At 44.9% G+C, this 22888-nt stretch overlaps 1 protein-coding gene across 1 annotated transcript in view; it reads left to right on the forward strand.

Annotated features, from left to right (window-relative positions):
• Positions 1 to 871, forward strand: part of CEP126 (centrosomal protein 126) — a 137056-nt gene extending 136185 nt beyond the window's left edge. The window contains exon 12 of the mRNA XM_040340194.1: positions 626 to 871. Within this exon, the coding sequence (XP_040196128.1) occupies positions 626 to 733 (108 nt within the window). The 3' untranslated portion in view covers positions 734 to 871. The remainder of the gene's footprint in view (positions 1 to 625) is intronic.
• The last annotated feature ends 22017 nt before the right edge of the window (positions 872 to 22888 follow it).

Below are 22888 nucleotides of genomic sequence, written 5' to 3' on the forward strand. Positions count from 1 at the left end.
AAGTGATGAAAAAAAACGAAATTTTTGAAACTTCATTTTCAAAAACGATGTAGCATACACACCATCGTTTTGAAAAATGATGAACAAAGCGACGGCGCTCTAAAGGGGAAGTTCTATTCGCCTTGAGGCTGCTTTTAGCTGGTTACTTGTTAGTAAAAGATGATTCGTGCTTTTTTGTCTGTTACAGCGTGATGAATGTGCTTACTCCATTATGAATGGTAGTTTTACCTCCCGTCTCATAACTTGCTTCTGGGCATGTGTGGGTTTAAAACGTCATTTTTGCCCACACACGATCATTTTTTATGACACAAAAAATGACATTTTAAAAAATGACATAAAAAATTCGAGCATGTTCGAATTTTTTTTTTGTCATTTTTCAGAGGACATAAAATGACATTTTGCCCACACACGATCATTTTAAATGACATTTTTAAAAATGTCATTTTATTTCATCACAAAAAATGACCGTCTGTACGCGGCATTAGGATTGGTATTCTGCAATATATTTGATTATTTATTTTATTAGGACAGTATTTCATGACCTTATAATGCAAGTTCACCTTTAATTCATATTGCTGTATTAGAGAATTATATGCAAAATTATATGTGCCTTTATTTTTTTTAGAACATATTCCACCATATCCCAGCTCAGCCAATGGAAAATGCAATACAGATGCACAAATACCGCAGCCTGTCTGCCGACCCTCGCACGCGGCTGCAGAGAAGATATTGACTACTTTCAATACTGTCATAATATACAGCAATGTGTATCACTGTACTGTATATACTGTATGTATTTATAAACGTTTTGTACAATGTTTTTCTGTTTTCTATTGGAAAGCTTATATTATATATTTTAGTGTGTTAATTATGTACTGTTAGTGGGTTTATTCATTTACAGATATTCTTAATCCATAATGAAAAACTCAGCGGAGCACAATTGTTATCTAAAATATCTATTTAACTGCATTGCAGTTTCAGAACCACAATCCTTTACATACAAATATTTTTATTGGGTTTCCATGTCCACATCAGTCTGGGTGGGAAATTTCACATATGAATTGCTCTCTCTTCAACAGTATTCTGCTCCTTCATTGTCCAGTCAGGTGGGGGGTCCTTGACCAATCTGAACTGCTTATGTGCAATGAAGGTCAGGGACCTGGCTATGCTGCCCGTCAGGTGCCTAGATCACAAGACTGGCTGAAAAGCAGTATAGACAAGGTAAAAGCAGGTAAAACCATCACCTATTTCAGGGTAATTAGCTGTTTTATTGGATTTCAGCAAAAGGTTGATTAGACCTGGGCGTTTTTTTCCCCCAAAAACAATCTGCGATATTTTTTAATATATACAAAAAACTTGATTTACGATTCAAATCGAGTTTTTTTTTTTTTATGGAAACCGCGCCGGTCCTGAGGAGCTACGGGCAGGAGTTTTTAGGCGAGGCCGCAGCTTCGGTCTAGTGCGCGAGTCGCGGACTAGGCCGAAGCCGCGGCCTCGCCTAAAAACGCCTGCCCGCAGCTCCTCAGGACCGGTGCGGTGTCAGCGCCGGTCCTGGGGAGCTGCGGGCAGGAGTTTTTAGGCGAGGCCGCGGCTTCGGCCTTGTCCACGGCGTCTGGCCTCGCGGACTAGGCCGAAGCCACAGCCTTGCCTAAAAACTCCTGCCCGCAGCCCCTTTAGGACCGGCGCAGTGTCAGCACCGGTCCTGGGGGAAAAAAAACGATTTTGTCAAAATCTGAATCGATTTGACCTACCAACTCGATTTTTTAATCAAATCGATTTTTTGCGTAGCCCTAAGGTTGATGTTCTTCTTTGAATGGAACTAGGAAAAAGTAAAGCACATTATGAATTGGTACCATTCCAGCAATCGGCATAGCTGAGGTGTTCCTCAAGCAGTAAGTGGAAGGAGTGAGGGCTTCAATGACCCCTCTAAACCACAAATGTTCCAATCAACCAAGCTTCAAAAATTGTGCTGGAAATCCAATCAAAATGCCCCTTTCAATGACCCCATTTTTAAATAGTTGAGTCCCGGAAACCAACAGACAGCTGTGTTGGCAATGGCCCATTCACACGTCGCCATCATATAAACTAAGATATACAGTATGTATATCCTTGCACTGAAAGCTTGGTTTTTATATTATCATTGTTTGGGAAAATAGGGAGTTTTTTTATTATTTATTTATGCATTTTGAACATATTTTTATAAGGACTGTTTTAGGGATTGTGTTGTCTAGGTATCGTCACATATCGAGAAAAGTTACCTGTCCAGGCAATACAATTGTAACATATTGCAGTACATAATGCTTTTTTCCTTGGTCTTGGCAAAGATGATTCCACAGGGTTGTAATTGTAAAAAAAACAAAAAACTGTTTTATCCTAAAGTGAGCCCATGCTTTCCCCAAGAAGGTTCACTTTAATGCCAGCCATAGGTGTGCGCAGCCTATTGCATTAGGGTGTGCACAATAAAGCTCAAACACACATCCGTGTGTGTGTATGTGTGTGTGTGTGTATATATATAACACAGTTAACTATGCTTCAGTTATGTATGAACAGTGAGTGATTGGTACCGATCACTCGCTGTGTTTGTTGACAAAAGGAAGGGGCCCGTAAATGACATAGGGTCCCCAGGCAGCAGGGGAATTATGCACCACAGTGGGTGTGCGCACGCCTATGATGCCAGCCTTACCAGCTGCACATACTTGCCTTCCATTCACTTTCCCATTGCTGGGATCAAGGAAATTGTTAAAGCCTCGTCTGTCTTCCTGCCCGCCGGGTGCCTGAGCGGCCAAGCACCAGCCAGCAGTGTCATGTGGGAGGGTGGGAAGTGAGTCACATATACGCCATCACATCTGAAAACACCAAGTACAAGGGAGTTGTGTGTGTGAGCTACTGATGGGACCCATAATAAAGTAAACCTGTATGGGCAAAGTACAGGTTAGCTATTATGCCTTGTACACACGATCGGATTTTCCATTGGGATAAACTCAGATGGAATTCCGTTCAAGCTGTCTTGCATACACACGGTCGCACCAAATTCCGACCGTCAAGAACGCGGTGACGTACAACACTACGACGAGCCGAGAATAATGAAGTTAAATGCTTCCGAGCATGCGTCGACTTGATTCTGAGCATGCATGTTTTTTTCTCCATCGGAGTTCCCTACAGCCAAACGGAATTTCCGGAAAAAAAGAGAACATTCCGAAGGAAAAAAGTCCGATGGGGCACACACACGGTCGTAATATCCGATGAAAAAATTCCTTCAGACTTTTTCCATCGGAAATTCCGATCGTGTGTACAAGGCATAAGAATTTTCCCTATAACCCAGCCTTTTCCAACCTTTTCATCCCAGAGGAACCCTTGAAAATATTTTCAGGTCCTGGGAACCCCTGCTAGAACACATTCATTGGCGGTCAGTGGAAAAAATGGCACTTAGATTGGTGGCCAGTGCGAACTGTGCCCCCTTTGCAGTGGTTGTTAAAAGGCCGCCCAACAAGATAGCTAAAAAGATCATTTGTGTCATGGCGCTGACTCTGCCAAGTGCTGTTGGCCACCATCAGATAGGAGGTCATTCAGCCAGAGATCAAGGAACCCACAGCAACCTCTGGAGGAACCCCAGAGTTCCACATAACCCTGGTCTAGAATGGCTGCTCTAACCCATTGCATGTTTGCTAAGATTAGTAGCCTTTCCCAGATTTGTATAAACGACTTTCAATGTACAGCGATGCCCCACCGCTCTAGAACCTTAAAAGTGGGTAAGCATTCTATTGTGACATAAAGAATTATACTTATTCACACTTTAACATTCTGGTACTTTGCATTAACACTCACATATTAGGCCTGGTTCACATATGTGAGTGTGCATGTCATAGTTAGAGCAGCCCATTCATTTCAATGGGCTGCCCTACCCATGAGAGACGGGAAAGAAGTCCTTGGCCGCACTGAATCACATGGTGCTGCTGCACCACACAGTTTGGCACATGTGAAAACGCGCCTCGGGTGTCGATGCATGAGGTTGCCATTAGGAATTATTGGCACCCCCGCTACTTACAGCGCGTTTCTCTACGGGTCAGGAACTCTTGTGATTGTGCGCGCGTTGCCTAGCCGCAGAGATGTGAATGTAGCCTTGGGCCCGGATTCACGTAGAACCGCGTATCTTTGTGCGGGCGTAACGTATCCTATTTACGTTACGCCTCGGCAACTTTGACAGGCAAGTGCCGTATTCGCAAACCAAAGTTGCGGCGGCGTAGCGTAAATAGGCCGGCGTAAGCCCGCCTAATTGAAATGTGGTAGATGTGGGCGTATGTTATGTAAATTTAATGTGACCCCACGTAAATGACGCTTTTTACGAACGGCGAATGCGCCGTCCGTGAAAGTATCCCAGTGCGCATGCTCCACATTAACCCGCAAGAAGCCAATGCTTTCGACGTGAACGTAAATGACGCCCAGCCCCATTCGCGAACGACTTACGCAAACGACGTAAAACGTGAAAAATTTGACGCTGGCCCGACGTCCATACTTAACATTGGTACGCCTCATGTACGCCTCATATAGCAGGGGTAACTTTACGCCGGGAAAAGCCTAATGTAAACGGCGTATCTGTACTGCGTCAGCCGGGCGTACATTCGTGAATTTGCGTATCTAGCTGATTTACATATTTCTAGGCGTAAATCAGCGTACACGCCCCTAGCGGCCAGCGTAAATATGCAGTTAAGATACGACGGCGTAAGAGACTTACGCCGGTCGGATCTAATACAAATCTATGCGTAACTGATTGTAAGAATCAGGCGCATAGATACGACGGCTCGGACTCAGAGTTACAACAGCGTATCTCCGTCTCGTACGAGAATCCGGGCCTTAATGTGCATTGTGTTCAAGAAGAAGTCTCATGAGCATTGAAAAGAAGTCTTGTGAGCAAAAAAAATGTATTTTGGTCCATATTTACATGGTAAAGTACCTGAACGTTGAAATGCTGACTTCGTTTTTTACTCTTCCATTATTGCCTCGCCACTCCTCTCTTGTCACAAGCCCAATTTGTAGGCAGTTCCTTTGTTGCCAACAGACCCCTCTGCATTCCTATTGTGGAGCTTAGACTGAAGTCAGTTGCTTCTGCCCCCTCCCCCCTTTTCCTCTTGCATTTTGTTCACAGAATACAAGGCAGATCTGTGAATGGACTAGAAGAAAGGATGGGGAGATAAACAAAAAGATCTCCCCAGGTCAGTTCACTGATCACCTTCTATTAGTGGCGGCCCGTCCACTAGGGGCGCAAGGGCGCCGCCCCACTTATCAATGCGTTCGGCACCCCGATCTACATACAGGGCGACGGACTATGGATTCCAATGTGGGTGGGTGTTTTTTTTAAGCACATGATTAGAGCCAGAAGCTCTAATAGGCTTAAAAAAAGGGTAGGTTCAGGACGCAGTGCCCTGCGCCCCGATCCCACCCTGTTGTGTGAGAATAGTGAGTGAATATTCGCTATTCTCACATTTAATCTCCTCCCCATCAATCAGGAAGCGGGTCGTGAGACTCGTTTCCCAAGTGGGCAAAACATCAGGCGATCCTATTGGACGCCTAGGAGGAGAGAGGAGACACACAGCGAAAGCCGCCGTGCTGGAGATGAGGACACCGGAGCGGCCACCTGCCACCTAGATGGGGTAAGTGCTGGACCGAGCGACAGACAGGGGGCAGGAGTAGTGCTTCACTGTTACAACCACATTTCTCAAACCCGCAGCACCCTAGTATCCAGAAAACCAATGAATGGATTATAATGTAAACCGAGGCTCTAAACATTACAAGAGGTAACTTTATTAAAAATGTGATAAACCTCGGTGGCTGGAGTTCTGCTTTAATCCCAGAAATGAATGGAAGATTGTTCCGTACAGACAGCAGTACATGACTTTTCACTTTTTATATGTAAATTGCAGTTTGTATTTTGCTTTCAGTTCCCTCGTCACGCATACTTTGGGAATTATATAGCTGAGTGTGTGCCATTCTCCTCCAGAAAATTGTAATATTGATTGGCTGAGATAAAGTTTTAAACATAAGCATTATGTGGTTCATATTAATAGTCCATTTGATTTTATTTCAAGACTGTTAAATTATTTTCTGTTCAATTGTTCACTGTTTCAATGAAGTTGCGTCACACAAACGTTTTCATATATCCAGCGCTCAACAATGAATTTATTAAGGGTCGCCATACACTGTACAATCTCCTTCAGATCTACCAACAAGTAAGCAGTGCAAATGTATGCTTGGTTGGATAAAAATCGATAGAATTGTTTGGGTAGGTCCTCATATTACATAGTTTTGGTAAATCAAAAGTCAATTGTATGGTCAGATTGTAACGTGTATGTTGAGCCTTATATATCTGTTTTATGAAAGATACATGCATGATTTGTTATACTGATTTGTTGACTGATAACATAAAGATATAATTTATTTTTGTAATTTGCTAAAAATTTTAACCAGATATTATTGTGAATTATATGTTTTATAAAAAACAAAAATGGAGCTTTGTTTATTGAATTGTTAAAAAAAAAAAAAAAATGAAATTTAAAGTCCAGCCGCAGTCATAGATAGAGATAATAATATTATTATTATTATACAGGATTTATATAGCGCCAACAGTTTACACATCGCTTTACAACATCAGGGAAGACATTATAGTTACAATACAATTCAATACAGGAGGGATCAGAGGGCCCTGCTCGTTAGAGCTTACAATCTATAAGGGAGGGTCAAGTGGAACAGAGGGTAGTAGATGTGGGGGGTGATCAGATGGACAAAATTAAAATAAAGTTGTTAGATGTGGGTAGGATAGGCTTCTCTGAAGAGGAGAGTTTTCAGGGATCCTCTAAAAGCTAATAGAGAAGGAGATAGACGGATAGTTTGGGTTAAGGAGTTCCATAGGCTTGGAGAGGCTCTGGAAAAGTCCTGTAGACGGGCATGGGAGGAGGTGATGAGAGAGCTAGAGAGCAGGAGGTCTTGAGAAGAACGAAGAGAACGATTAGGTTGGTATTTAGAGACTAGGGGCCAGATTCACAAAGAGATACGACGGTGTATCTACAGATACACCATCGCATCTCTGACTTACACTGGTCCTATCTATGCGCCTGATTCATAGAATCAGATACGCATAGATAGGGCTAAGATCTGACAGTGTTACACTGTCGGATCTTCTTTTCAATTTAAAAATGGCGCTGGGGGCGTTCCCGCTGATTTACGATAAATAATATGTAAATCAGCAAGATACGCAAATTCACGAACGTACGCGGACCCGACGCAGTCTTCTTACGACGTTTCCGTAGCGGCGTACTCGTCGTATACTTACCCCTGCTTTTATCAGGCGCAGCCAATGTTAAGTATAGCCGGCGTTCCCGCGTCGAATTTGAATTTTCTAACGTCGTTTGCGTACGCCGATTCACAAACACGCGCGTCGCAAGTCACGCTCACGTCGAAACCACTGACGTCCTAGTGACGTCAGTGGGAGCAATGCACGCCGGGAAATTCCCCGGACGGCGCATGCGCATTTAAATCGGCGCGGGGACACGCCTGATTTAAATAGTACACTCCCCCTAGCCGCGGAATTTGAATTCCGCCGGGGGATTTAGGATCCGACGCCGCAAGTTTGGAGGTAAGTGGTTTGTGAAGTAGCCACTTGCCTCTTAAACTTGCGGGAGCGGATCTTAAATCAAGTAGATCGAGCGGATCTATAGATCCGCTGATCTACGTGAATCTGGCCCTAGGTCAGTGATGTAGCTGGGGTCAGAATTGTGGATGGCTTTGTAGGTCGTAGTTAGTATGAGTCAGATGATCGTTGTACTCCCAATCTCCATTATCATAGCTCTATCTTCACTTTTTGTTACATCAGTTGTGCAGGCTTTCTAAGCATGGCAGTGCAGTCTAATGCCTTCGTACGCACAACCGTTTTTACCAACGGGAAAACTGCTATGAGAGCTTTTCGTCGTGAATCCCGGCCGTGTGTATGCGCGCAGTCTTTCCGACGGGAAAACTGCCAGACAAAAAAAGAGAGCAGGATCTCTTTTTTCCCCATCAGGAAAAAATTCTGTCAGGAAAACCGTTCGTCTGTATGCTTTTCTGAGGGGAAAAAAAACGTGCATGCTCGGGAACAATTCGACGCATGCTCAGAAGCATTGAACTTCATTTTCTTGGCTCGTCGTTGTCTTTTACATCACCGCTTTCTTGGCAGTTAAAAGTTCACCAGACGTTTGTGTGACCGCGTGTATGCAAGGCAGGCTTGAGAGGAATTCTGTCGGGAAAACCATTGTGTTTTATTTTTTTTTATGCGTGTGTACGGGGCATAAGGCTGCATTCGCACTATTGCGATGTCAGAAATCGCATGTGATTCACACCGCATTGCTGTGGAGACCACATGCGATATCTGTGCAATGCAAATTCAGCCATAAAGACAGGGGCGGACTGACCATTCGGTCACTGCCCGAGGGCCCCATGCCACTAGGGGGCCCCATCAGGGTTGCCAGCCTCAGTAAAACCAGGGACAGCATGTAAAAATCTGTGTTTTAAAAAAAATCCCAAGATTATAGCTGCCCCACCTCTTCAGTACCTTTTCAGTGTGTGTATGTGTATTATGTGTGTATGTATACTGTGTGTATATTGTGTGTCTGTGTGTGTATACTGTATGTGTGTGTGTGTATACTGTGTGGCCCCATAATCTATTGCATGGGGCCCCATAATCTCCTATTGCCCAGGGGCCCCATAATCTCCTATTGCCTGGGGGCCCCATACTCTCCTATTGCCTGGGGGCCCCCATACTCTCCTATTGCCTGGGGGCCCCCATACTCTCCTATTGCCTGGGGGCCCCCATACTCTCCTATTGTCTGGGGGCCCCCATACTCTCCTATTGCCTGGGGGCCCCATACTCTCCTATTGCCTGGGGGCCCCATACTCTCCTATTGCCTGGGGGCCCCATACTCTCCTATTGCCTGGGGGCACCATACTCTCCTATTGCCCGGGGGCCCCATACTCTCCTATTGCCTGGGGGCCCCATACTCTCCTATTGCCTGGGGACACCATACTCTCCTATTGCCTGGGGACACCATACTCTCCTATTGCCTGGGGGCCCCCATACTCTCCTATTGCCTGGGGGCCCCATACTCTCCTATTGGCTGGGGACCCCATACTCTCCTATTGCCTGGGGGCCCCCATACTCTCCTATTGCCCGGGGGCCCCATGAGTTGTCAGTCCGCTACTGCATATAGATTGCATTGCATTTGGACCAAAATCGGGCAGGGCTCTCTTTTTTTGTCCACACTGGAATCGTGTTCACACTTATGCGACCCGATTCCTGCACCATTTTACAGTTCGCACTGCGATCTGCGAACCGACCTGGGGGTGTCATTAACTTTATATTGCCACCCGCAGCAGTTCGCATAGGGAACAATGCGATGCAGGAACCTGCACAGGAATCGCACTGGTTCCCGCATCGCATATGTGTGAACCCAGCTTCAGAGCGCGTGCACAACGGTGTACAATTTGCTCCATTCTTTCTGCCAATCTGAACACTGCAAGAAGTTTTCTATGGGCCCATGCACACTGGTCTGTTTTTGTCCGCAAAGTTGCGTAAACCAAAATTAGAACAATCTGCATTCTGCAATCATATTGTACATTGTATGCATGTAAACATTTGTGCTAACGTCTATCATGCCTGGACCTTATTGGCCCACCACTGATGCTCAGGGCTGACATGTAAATATCCACCATGTGCAGCCACTAGGGTGACCACGTGTCCCGGATTGCCCAGGACAGTCCCGCATTTTGCAGGTCTGTCCCGGGCACATTCATTCCAGGACAATACAGTGTCCCGGAATGAAACTGATACAGCCACCCCCAGGCCAATCTGATGCCCCCAAAAAAGGCTGCCACATCACTGCTTTACTCACTGACAGTACTTGCCCTGGCCGGAAATGCCTGGAGGAGCACAATCCCACCCCCTGCTTGTGATTGGAAAAATCATAAATCCCACCTTATGTGTCCAATCACTGTGCTGTGATTCGTTACAGCACAAGCTGATTTTTGGGAAGGGAGGGTGTCCCTGAATGGTAGTTTGGAATTGTGGTCACCCTAGCAGCCACAAGTGCGGCCGCCGCTAATTACACACTGTTGATGTTTACATCTCCCCCTGAATTCGTTATTCATGGGGCAGTGAGACGTGCAAAATCACCTTAGTCATTCAAAATCAGCCCAGGTCAATTCCTGTCTGAATCGCATGTGGTTTCCCCACTGCTTCGGTGTGCACCAAGGTTTGTCGTAGTGATTTTAGCCTTGGTGCACACAACAGCAGTGTGGGAAACCCCATGCGATTCGGATAGCAACAGCACTGCATTCCTGTTCAAATCGCATGTGTGATTTGAGCCCATTCACTTTGTATGGGTGCAAATCGCACCGCAAAGTACCGGTTTCTGGTATCGGAGCATTTTCACAAATACGGGTACTCATGAATATACTCGGTATCGGTGCATCCCTAGTAATGAGGGCTGTTGCTGGAAGGCCCTTTTTTAATGGACGTTACTATCCGCCTGACAGTTTTTTCGGCGAACCTGATCGAATGGTCCATGCAGGGAAGCCAGAAAAAAAAAATCATTAATGCGCTCATTACTATTATTATTATTATTATTGTTATTGTTATACAGGATTTATGTTTAATCTCTTTTATTATTTAAGTATTTGCAGAAAATACAGGTTTACAATACAAATACAGGTTGTAACTGAATAAATGTGTCCAGATTCGGACACCACAAGCAATGTAAACAGAATAATAACTAAAGAGGAAAATGTCTTCAATTTTAAACATTGGTTACAAGAAACAGATGGCCAGAGTAGGGTTCGTGCCTACAGATTAACCACGTAAGGACCGGGCCTATTTTTCAAACTTGTTATTTACAAGTTAAAAATTTATTTTTTTGCTTGAAAATTACTTAGAACCCCCAAACATTATATATATATATATTTTTTTAGACAACCTAGAGAATAAAATGGCAGCTGTTGCAATACTTTATGCCACACTGTATTTGCGCAGCGGTCTTGCAAACGCAATTTTTTTGAAAAAATACACTTTTTGGAAATAGAAAATAAGAGAATAGTAAAGTTAGACCAATTTTTTTTATAATGTTACGCAGAGTAAATTGTACCCAACATGTCACACTTCAAAATTGCGCCCGCTCGCGGAATGGTGACAAACTTTGACTCCTAAAAATCTCCATAGGCGACGTTTAAAAATTGCTACAGGTTACCAGTTTTGAGTTACAGAGGAGGTCTTATAATAGAATTATTGCTCTCGCTCGAACGCAGCGATAACCTCACATGTGTGGTTTGAACACTGTTTAGATATGCAGGCGCGACTTGCGTATGCGTTCGCTTCTGCACGCGAGCTCGGCGGGATGGGGCGCTTTACTTTTTTTAATTATTATTTATTTTGGGCCAGATTCTCAGAAGAGTTACGACGGTGTATCTCAGAAAACACCGTCGTATCTCTGTTTTTGGCCCCGGGTATCTATGCGAGTGATTTCTAGAATCATTTTCGCATAGATACGGCCAAGATCCGACAGGTGTAAGTCACTTACACCGTCGGATCTTAGATGTAATGCGACGCCGGCCGCTAGGTGGCGTTTACGGTCAGTTCTCATTTGACTATGCAAATGAGCCTGATACGCCGATTCCCGAACAAATTTGCGCCGCGTCGTCGTCGTTTCCGTAAGTGTAAGGTTACCGCTGCTATATGAGGGGTAACCTTACGCCAGTCCGCCGTATGCCATGTTAAGTATGGCGTCGGGTCCGCGTCGGCTTTTTCCGTCGGTTACGTTGTTTTCCTAAGTCATTCACGAATATGACTTTACGTCAATGGCGCTCACGTCGGTGTCATTGACGTTTTCCGTCGTGAGCTGAAGCATGCGCACTGGGCTTTTTTTCCGCCCGGCGCATGCGCAGTTCGATCGGCGCGGGGGCGCACTTAATTTGAATACAAGCCGCCCCCTTTGAATTACGCGGCCATACGCCGGGCCATTTACACTACGCCGCCGCAAATTACGTAGCAAGTGTTTGGGGAATATGGCACTTGCTCCAGTAAGTTGTGGCGGCGTAGTGTAAATAGCTTACGCGACGCCGCCGCAGGATGTACGGGAATCTGGCCTTTTATGTTTTATTTTTACACTGTCACTTTAAAAAAAAAATTGGGTCACTTTTATTCCTATTACAAGGAATGTAAACATCCCTTGTAATAGAAAAAAAGCATGACAGGTCCTCTTTTAAGGCCATTGGGCGGAAGTGACATTTGATGTCGCTTCCGTCATCCAACATCATTGAGTTGAGTGGGGGCCATCATTCCCTCACTCGACTCACAGCCTCTGAGGGGAAAGCATAGGATCGTCTCCGTCGCTACCGGTGGCATCAGTAAGTAGCGGAGATGAACGGAAACACGGTGATAGGGGGTTGGGCACCTCTCCCGCCGCCGATTAAAGTGATCTTGCAGCGCCACGGGGATCACTTTTACCTCAAAGAGGACCGCCCACCGTTTCAGAAAATACTGGGGTTATGGCAGCTTTCTGCGTTCATTACCCTGCTATTCTACGTCAAAGTGCCAACGTACAGCTATGGCGGTTTGCGGTAAGTGGTTAACATAAGCCACTGGACTATAGTGAAAAAATAGCAATTATGAGGAAACCACAATAGTAATATCTGTCTTAGCCAGAAACACGATATCTGGGTTAGCAGGCAACTCACTGGTGCTAGTTTATAATGAACTGGTATAATAACAATGTTGCATATTATATTGAAATAAGAGGAAAAGATACAGAGGAATAAGAAAGAAGGCGAGAAGGAGAATGGGAAGAGGGGAAGAAGGAGGTACTATGGGGAGGAGACCTCTGATGTGAAGGGGGGACTCTGATGTAAAGGAGACCTCTGATGTGAAGGGGGACTCTGATGTAAAGGAGACCTCTGATGTAAAGGAGACCTCTGATGTAAAGGAGACCTCTGATGTGAAGGGGTACTCTGATGTAAAGGAGACCTCTGATGTGAAGGGGGGACTCTGATGTAAAGGAGACCTCTAAAGTGAAGGGGGGACTCTGATGTAAAGGAGACCTCTGATGTGAAGGGGGGACTCTGATGTAAAGGAGACCTCTGATGTGAAGGGGGGACGCTGATGTAAAGGAGACCTCTGATGTGAAGGGGGGACGCTGATGTAAAGGAGACCTCTGATGTGAAGGGGGGACGCTGATGTAAAGGAGACCTCTGATGTGAAGGGGGGACTCTGATGTAAAAGGAGACCTCTGAAGTGAAGGGGGGACTCTGATGTAAAGGAGACCTCTGATGTGAAGGGGGGACTCTGATGTAAAGGAGACCTCTGATGTGAAGGGGGGACGCTGATGTAAAAGGAGACCTCTGAAGTGAAGGGGGGACTCTGATGTAAAGGAGACCTCTAAAGTGAAGGGGGGACTCTGATGTAAAGGAGACCTCTGATGTGAAGGGGGGACTCTGATGTAAAGGAGACCTCTGATGTGAAGGGGGGACGCTGATGTAAAGGAGACCTCTGATGTGAAGGGGGGACTCTGATGTAAAGGAGACCTCTGATGTGAAGGGGGGACGCTGATGTAAAGGAGACCTCTGATGTGAAGGGGGGACGCTGATGTAAAGGAGACCTCTGATGTGAAGGGGGGACTCTGATGTAAAGGAGACCTCTAAAGTGAAGGGGGGACTCTGATGTAAAGGAGACCTCTGATGTGAAGGGGGGACTCTGATGTAAAGGAGACCTCTGATGTGAAGGGGGGACGCTGATGTAAAGGAGACCTCTGATGTGAAGGGGGGACTCTGATGTAAAGGAGACCTCTGAAGTGAAGGGGGGACTCTGATGTAAAGGAGACCTCTAAAGTGAAGGGGGGACTCTGATGTAAAGGAGACCTCTGATGTGAAGGGGGGACTCTGATGTAAAGGAGACCTCTGATGTGAAGGGGGGACTCTGATGTAAAGGAGACCTCTGATGTGAAGGGGGGACTCTGATGTAAAGGAGACCTCTGATGTGAAGGGGGGACGCTGATGTAAAGGAGACCTCTGATGTGAAGGGGGGACGCTGATGTAAAGGAGACCTCTGATGTGAAGGGGGGACGCTGATGTAAAGGAGACCTCTGATGTGAAGGGGGGACTCTGATGTGAAGGGGGGACTCTGATGTAAAAGGAGACCTCTGAAGTGAAGGGGGGACTCTGATGTAAAGGAGACCTCTGATGTGAAGGGGGGACTCTGATGTAAAGGAGATCTCTGATGTGAAGGGGGGACGCTGATGTAAAAGGAGACCTCTGAAGTGAAGGGGGGACTCTGATGTAAAGGAGACCTCTAAAGTGAAGGGGGGACTCTGATGTAAAGGAGACCTCTGATGTGAAGGGGGGACTCTGATGTAAAGGAGACCTCTGATGTGAAGAGGGGACGCTGATGTAAAGGAGACCTCTGATGTGAAGGGGGGACTCTGATGTAAAGGAGACCTCTGATGTGAAGGGGGGACTCTGATGTAAAGGAGACCTCTGATGTGAAGGGGGGACGCTGATGTAAAAGGAGACCTCTGAAGTGAAGGGGGGACTCTGATGTAAAGGAGACCTCTAAAGTGAAGGGGGGACTCTGATGTAAAGAAGACCTCTGATGTGAAGGGGGGACGCTGATGTAAAGGAGACCTCTGATGTGAAGGGGGGACGCTGATGTAAAGGAGACCTCTGATGTGAAGGGGGGACGCTGATGTAAAGGAGACCTCTGATGTGAAGGGGGGACTCTGATGTAAAGGAGACCTCTGATGTGAAGGGGGGACGCTGATGTAAAGGAGACCTCTGGTGTGAAGGGGGGACTCTGATGTAAAGGAGACCTCTGATGTGAAGGGGGGACGCTGATGTAAAGGAGACCTCTGATGTGAAGGGGGGACGCTGATGTAAAGGAGACCTCTGATGTGAAGGGGGGACTCTGATGTAAAGGAGACCTCTAAAGTGAAGGGGGGACTCTGATGTAAAAGGAGACCTCTGAAGTGAAGGGGGGAAATTTTGCACACATTTAAAGGGTGCCGCTACTAAAAAAAGGTTGAGAAATTCTGGATTATATACTGAACCTGCTGTAGTGCTGCGGGGGAGGTGCAGGTATTCTGCGAATTCCCATGAAGTCATAATTATTCTTTAGCACTGATTTAAATGACAAGTCTGACCACTAGATGGCAGTGTGTCACCTTTCATGTGATTAGGCGCCTGCCATGTGGGCCTCCCATCTAAGCCTCATGTCATTCTAATCTATACCATACAGAAGATCACTGAGCGGGGGATAAACATTCACCGGTGAACCATAAAATCTCGCCTTATTTACCGACTAGAAATGTTTAACAGCTGTAATGCACTTTACTAGATTATCCTATTTTTCTAAATACATATTTTTTTTTTTATTTCTGAGTGAATGTAATGGAACTGTCCTGATTGTTAATAAAAATATAATTATTTTACTATCCATAATAAAAGAATAAAAAAAGTTGGTATTAATCTGCTGTGTGTGGAGTTATTGATGTATTCGCAGTTTCAGAGGAACACTAGCGGACAGTAGTGGATGATGTTTATTTTTTGTTTGCCTTAACTACTTCACCTCCAGAAGATTTACCCCCCTTCATGACCAGGCCATGTTTTGCGATACGCCACTACGTTATTTTATTTGACAATTGCGCGGTCGTGAGACGCTGTAAACAAATACAATTAACGCCTTTTTTTCCCCACAAATAGAGATTTCATTTGGTGGTATTTGATCACCTCTTCGTTTTTTGTTTTTTTTTGCGCTATCAATAAAGATCGACTTACAATTTTGAAAAAAAAATATATATTTTTTTACTTTAAAACATATAAAAAAATAGTAAAATCTAATCGAATTTCTTCATCAGTTTAGGGCAATATGTATTGCTGCTACATATTTTTGGTAACAAAAAATCCCAATAAGCGTAAATTAATTGGTCTATGCAAAAGTAACAGCAACTACAAATGATGGGATTTTTATTTTATTGTTTTGTTACTAGTACTGGTGACGTTCAGCGATCAGCAGGACATCGGTATTGCGGAGGACAAATCGGACACCTAACTGGCACTTTTTTCGGAACCAGTGACAATATTACAGTGATCAGTGCAAAATATATGCACTGTCACTGTACTAATGACAGTGGCAGGGAGGGGGTTAAAATCAGGGGCAACCAAAGGGTTAAATGTGAGCCTAGCTAATGCTTCAGTGTAGTGGGGGGGAAGTGCTTTTACTAGTGGAAGGCATAGATCAGTGTTCCTGCTTTACAGAAACACAGGATCCATGTCTTCTTTACCAACAGAATGACAGTTTGCCTTGTTTACATAGGCAGAGTGTCGTTCTGTCAGTGTACCGAACGATCAGCGGATGCCGGTGGACAATCACATCGGGAGTAAACCGCCGGCGACACACACCTGCACTTGATACCCAGAAGTGCAGGGTCACGTACAGTGAGGGAAAAGTATTTGATCCCCTAAAGATTTTAAACAAAAAGGCGGTGAGGAAGAAGACGGCACCGGGAGAAGACGGCACGGGGAGAAGATGGCACGGGGAGAAGACGGCACCGGGAGAAGACGGCACCGGGAGAAGACGGCACCGGGAGAAGACGGCACGGGGAGAAGACGGCACGGGGAGAAGAAGGCACGGGGAGAAGACGGCACGGGGAGAAGACGGCACGGGGAGAAGACGGCACCGGGAGAAGACGGCACCGGGAGAAGACGGCAGCGGGAGAAGACGGCACGGGGAGAAGACGGCACGGGGAGAAGAAGACACGGGGAGAAGACGGCACCGGGAGAAGACGGCACCCGGAGAAGACGGCACGGGGAGAAGACAGCACGGGGAGAAGAAGGCACGGGGAGAAGACAGCACGGGGAGAAGACGGCACGGGGAGAAGAAGGCACGGGGAGAAGACGGCACCCGGAGAAGAAGGCACGGGGAGAAGATGGCACGGGGAGAAGAAGGCACGGGGAGAAGACGGCACGGGGAGAAGAAGGCACGGGTAGAAGACGGCACGGGGAAAAGACGGCACGGGGAGAAGACGGCACCCGGAGAAGACGGCACCGGGAGAAGACGGCTTGGAGCTATTTAAAAAAAAAAGGACTTGTCAAAAACCGTCTCTTATCTCACTTTTATTTTATTTTATTTCTATATTGGTTTCCATTATTGTGATTTTTTCAAATATTGTGGTCTACCACATTCACCATTTGCCACTTCTATACCTCAGTGGAGGCCTAGGAGGGACACCCAGTGGGCCGACCTGCCTTAGATACACACGCCCCCACCCTACCACTGTCTACACTCTCGATTTTCACTTATAAGCCCAGTGGAGGGCTCACTTTAACCTTTTTTTCACCAATATTCATTATAAGGGGACCAAATACCATTGGAGTCTCCTTTTATGAGCCTACCGCACAAAGGTGCCCAACACTTTATCACTCACTTATCACCAGTTCGGTTGGATTAAACATAAGGACACACTAATACCACACCCACGCAGCGCCACCACCCTGTATACCTTTCTTACCTCAACAATTCTGCCCCAACCCAATTATTCCCCCGTTTGGTGCCGCCATCTTGATTCTTACCCAACATAAAGAAGGTGAAGCCAGGCTGTCAATCACAACTCAGCATGTCAAGGACCCCTCCTCCATTCCTATGACAGTTGCTTGGCACTGCTTTCTACAGGGCAGTACACATATGTCAGCAGCCTAGGGGTATGATTATGCTTCATTTACACTGTGCGGTTAGCACATGCTGCAAATTCCATTGCCTACAATCTGCAGATTCCTGCAGCTAGAATAATAGGCGTTTGTGAACAACAGCAAAGCACTGGCATTGGCTGCAGTTCTAGAGATGGGAAGGCCATAAAAAAACAGAAGTAATGGGGAAATTATTATTTTTTTTAGAGAAAAATTTGAAAAAAAGTGTGGAATATGTTCTTTTATAATAATAAATAATATATCTATGACATGGTATTCAAACCGTATAACGTAAAGACCTTAATGAAAGATTTCTGAGTCTTTACGTAGGGTCTTAAATGATTGTAAGTACTCTCAGCTGAAGACAAGCAAATCCTGGAATACAGTTCAAGCAACACTGTACTTCTCAATGGAGTTCTCAAACAAGAGGAATATGCATTTTGCCACTAGGGGCACTGCAGGGGAATGCTCCAGTTTAGTTTGCTTGTGGGCTCCATCTTGTACCTCCTCCAGTTGGGTGATTGTTGGGATACAGTAGACCAGGGATCCTCAAACTACGGCCCTCCAGCTGTTGCAGAACTACACATCCCATGAGGCATTGCAAGACTCTGACATTCACAGACTTGACTAGGCATTATGGGAATTGTAGTTCCTGAACAACTGGAGGGCCATAGTTTGAAGACCCATGCAGTAGACCAATGTTTCTCAACTCCAGTCCTCAATTACTCCCAACAGGTCATGTTTTCAGGCTTTCCATTATTTTGCACAGGCGATTTGATCAGTATCACTGCCTTAGTAATTACCACAGCCGAAACGGCTGAGGGAAATCCACAAAACATGGCCTGTTGGGGGTACTTGAGGACTGAAGTTGAGAAACATTGCAGTAAATGATACATTCTGTCCTTTTAGGCCTTAACTGACAGGTAAGAGAGTACATTTGTCTGACAAATTGATTTATCTTTTCACTTGGCCACCGGGCAAATTCCAGAACTTCTCTCCTACATGTAAAAATCATATTTTTTTTGCTAGAAAATTATTTAGAACCCCCAAACTTTATATATATATATATATTTTAGCAGAGACCATGGGGAATAAAATGGAGGTCATTGCAACTTTCTTTGACACACTGTATTTGCGCAGCAATTTTTCAAACGCAATTTGTTTTTGAAAAAAAAAATACTTTTATGAATAAAGAAAAAAACAGTAAAAAGTTAGCCCAATTTTTTTGTATAATGTGACAGATGATGATACGCTAAGTCAATAGATACCTCACATGTCACGTTTTAAAATTGCGCAGACTTGTGGTATGGCGCCAAGCTTCAGTACTTAAAAATCTCCATAGGTGACGTTTTACATTTTTTTGCAGGTTACATGTTTAGAGTTACAGAGGAGGTCTAGTGCTAGAATTATTGCTCTCGCTCTAATGTTCATGGTGATACCTCACATGTGTGGTTTGAACGTTGTTTACACATGCGGGCGCGACCTACGTATGCGTTTGATTTTGCATGCTAGACCTGCAGGGGCGCTTATATATTTTTTTTTATTGTTTACTTTTTTTTAATTTTTTTTACACTTTCCATTAAAAAAAGTGTTTTGATCATGTAAACATCCCTTGTAAAAGGAATGGTGCGTGACAGGTCCTTTTTATGGAGAGATGTGGGGTCTATAGGACCCCATATCTCTTCTCTAGGCAGGAAAGGCTGAGAGAAAAAAAATTACATTTACGATCCCAGCCTTTCCTGACAAATCCCGGGCTTTGTTTACTTCCGGTGGCCCAGACGTCATAATGTCACACCCGGGCCTCCGAGAGTCATATAGTCTGGTCAGTAAATCGTTTTTTTCTTTTCCTCCTCTCAGTATAATGGTAAAACCAACATCTAGAGTTTGGAAACATTTCCACCGTGCAATTTTTGCTGAGAGCAAAGCTGCAATTCACAGATATTGTGATAAGAAATATTCTTTTCCAAATGCTACAAGGATGACAAAACACATCCTGGCATGCCAGAGGTGCCCTAAAGACCAGGGCTCAAGTCCTGCGGGAACGCGTGGGAACGGAGTTCCTGCACTTTTCTCACAGCAGGAACTTAGTTCCCTTTGCAGGACTAGAGCAGCCAAGAGAAGCCGAGCCGCCCGAGCCAATCCTTCACTAAGCGGCGATGCCCAGCTCGAGTCACTGTCAGGGGCAGGCGAACCTTAGTAATTCTTTATGTTACTGGCCGCTTCCTGTATATGGATTCATCAGGTAGTGTGCGGGTATTCCGTCACTTCCTTGATGCTGCAATGTCTCCTGGGAGCTTTTGTCATTGTTCCCAGGAGACATTGCGGAGGTCTGCCATGAGTTATTGCGGGATTTAGAAAGAACTTGCTTCTTTATAAATCCCGCGATAACTTGCGGCAGACCTCCGCAGTGTCTCCTGGGAACAATGACAAAAGCTCCCAGGAGACATTGTGGCATCGAGGAAGTGACGGAATACCTGCACACTACCTGATGAATCCATATACAGGAAGCGGCCAGAAACATAAAGGATTACTAAGGTACAGTGGATCTAAAAAAAAAAAACATGCGGTTTAGTAATTATGCATATGAGCGTATAATTTTTTTATTTTTTTGGTGGGGGAGTGGATCTTGGGTGGAAGTCACCACACTTTTTTCCCCAGGACTTGACCCCTGCTAAAGACACTAAAATATACTTTATGGAAAGAAATGAGGAGGACCAGAATGAAAATGTGAAGAGCTTTTCCCTCCAGAGTTCTCATTCCAGAAACCCTCTTTCTGCTGCTTCTGGATCATCACAAAGTGTTTCCTCACCGGCAGCATCTTCAAGTAAGGAAGTGTTACAAACCACGGCCTCCCAGAAATACACAAAACCTTCATTTATAGAGAAAATTACACCTGAAAATCAGGAGAACATTCATCAAGCTCTCCATAGAGCAATATATGCTTCTGGATCAGCATTGTAAATAACTGAAAATGCATATTGGCAGGAAGCTTTTAAATTATTACGAGGGAAATGGGGGTGCTTACCTGTTCTCACGTATAGATAAAATGTTCCTAACTTATACAGTCCTTGTTATTCCATTTGTAATAAAAAATACAATTTTAAAAAGCACGTTTAGCCTATTTACTGAATAATCTGTACTTTTATTTCAAGTATAACACTTGTATATACACTGCAATTTACCTTCCCCATGTAACAAAACAACTTTCAATTTGTTAAACTACTCCACACTGCATTTTTTTCAATGAATCCAAAATTTCTCTTTTTTCCCCAGATTTCTTTTTTCAGTGGCTTCAAAGGTTCCAGAAAATGTATTCATTTCAAAATGACCGTTTAAAAAAAAAAAAAATTACGTCATTGGTAGCCAGTTTCTTGTTTTGCGTCAGCCCACCGATGATGCCACACCAGATCTGGTGCATGCGCAGTTTGAGATCTAGCATGCTTTGAATAATAAAAAGACACCTGAGATCATGTCGTCATGGCGCATGTGTCAGATCTCCTGTGGCTTGTGTGGCATACAAAATCTAGGCAGTTTGTTTTTGAAAAATAGCAAGCCGCCCCAGATCTTGGGCATGTGTGCCCTAAGAGATCTGATGGCTGTACAATAACATGCTGGCTCAGATAATGTACTGAGCATGCCCAAGATCAAATGAGATTATTTAGGAAGGCACTGGTGACGTTGCGTTCCCAGGGTGCACCTGTGCGGTCAGGGCTACATCACCAATGCCTCTGGAAACAGGGAAGTGCCTGGGAAAAGGGTACCTTTAAAAAAAATAAAAAGTATTTAATTAGAAAATGTACTTGAGCTGCATGTATATTTTTGTGTTGTGGGGGGTCCTGAAATTTTGGGGAAAAGAAGTGCATATGAAAGAGCAGATTTTACATGCACATTGGGCCAGATTCAGGTACAAATGCGGCGGCGTAACGTATCGTCTTTACGTTACACCGCCGCAAGTTTTCAGCGCAAGTGCCTGATTCACCAAGCACTTGCGTGTAAACTTTCGGCGGCGTAGCGTAAAGCCGTCCGGCGCAAGCCCGCCTAATTCAAATGGGGCGTGTACCATTTAAATTAGGCGCGTTCCCGCGGCGAACGTTCTGCGCATGCTCCGTTTGGAAATTTCCCACCGATGTGTTTGTGAATGGCGACGTGCGTAATGTACTTACGCCAAAAAAATTTTTTTAATTCGACGCGGGAACGACGGCCATACTTAACATGGCTTAACATGGCTGGTCTAAAGTTAAGCCATGAAAAAGCAGGCTTAACTTTGCGACGGGAAAAAACGACTTGCGACGACGTAACACACGCGAGTACTTTCGTGGATCGCCGTAAAAGCTAATTTGCATACCTGACGCTGGAAAACGACGCAAACTCCACCCAGCGGCGGCCGAAGTATTGCAGCCTAAGATTCGAAGGCGTACGAAGCCGTACGCCTGTCGGATCTTAGCCAAATGCCGTTGTATCTTGTTTGTGAATCACAAATTAAGATACGACGCGGCAAATTTGAAAATACGCTGGAGTATCAGTAGATACTCTGGTGTATTTCTTCTGTGAATCTGGCCCCTTATGTTTACATTTTATCATTTTGATTTTCTTTGGATTTACATACAGCTTTAACCAGTGCATTATTTTCAGACTGTACACATTTGGCAGGGTTCTTGTATTTTATCGCAGGAAGTCAGGGGAGACCGGCTGGGCACTGCTGGAATAGGTGACTACACGGCGGGGATCTCTGTATGTCAGGGATCTCAGCATTGCACAAGCCTCCTGCAGCCAGCTGTTCCAGTGGACTGCAGCCAAACAGTGTTTGTAAACATCTCACTCGGTTTGTATCAGCCAATGACATTTATAACTAATTCCAGATCAGCTAGAGGATGGTCAAGGTCAGCGATTACGACATCTGATGTTGTAACTGCATCTCTCCTACATGCGTCTCCATCTGTTTATGCTGTCTAAAGATTGATGAGGCCAATACCATCTAAGAAAAAAAAGACAGAAAGAACAAAGTGTTTTCAAAACTGGTGTTCCTTCTCCTATTAAAAAAAAAAAACAATCTCTTTAGTCTCAAAGAAGACTTCCGGCCTTGGGTACAAAGCCAAAAAGCATTAACAGCAGCGCAAATGGAAATGGATTACGTATATTCAAT

This window comes from Rana temporaria, chromosome 2 (assembly GCF_905171775.1).
Source record: "Rana temporaria chromosome 2, aRanTem1.1, whole genome shotgun sequence".
Classification (NCBI taxonomy): Eukaryota; Metazoa; Chordata; class Amphibia; order Anura; family Ranidae; genus Rana; species Rana temporaria.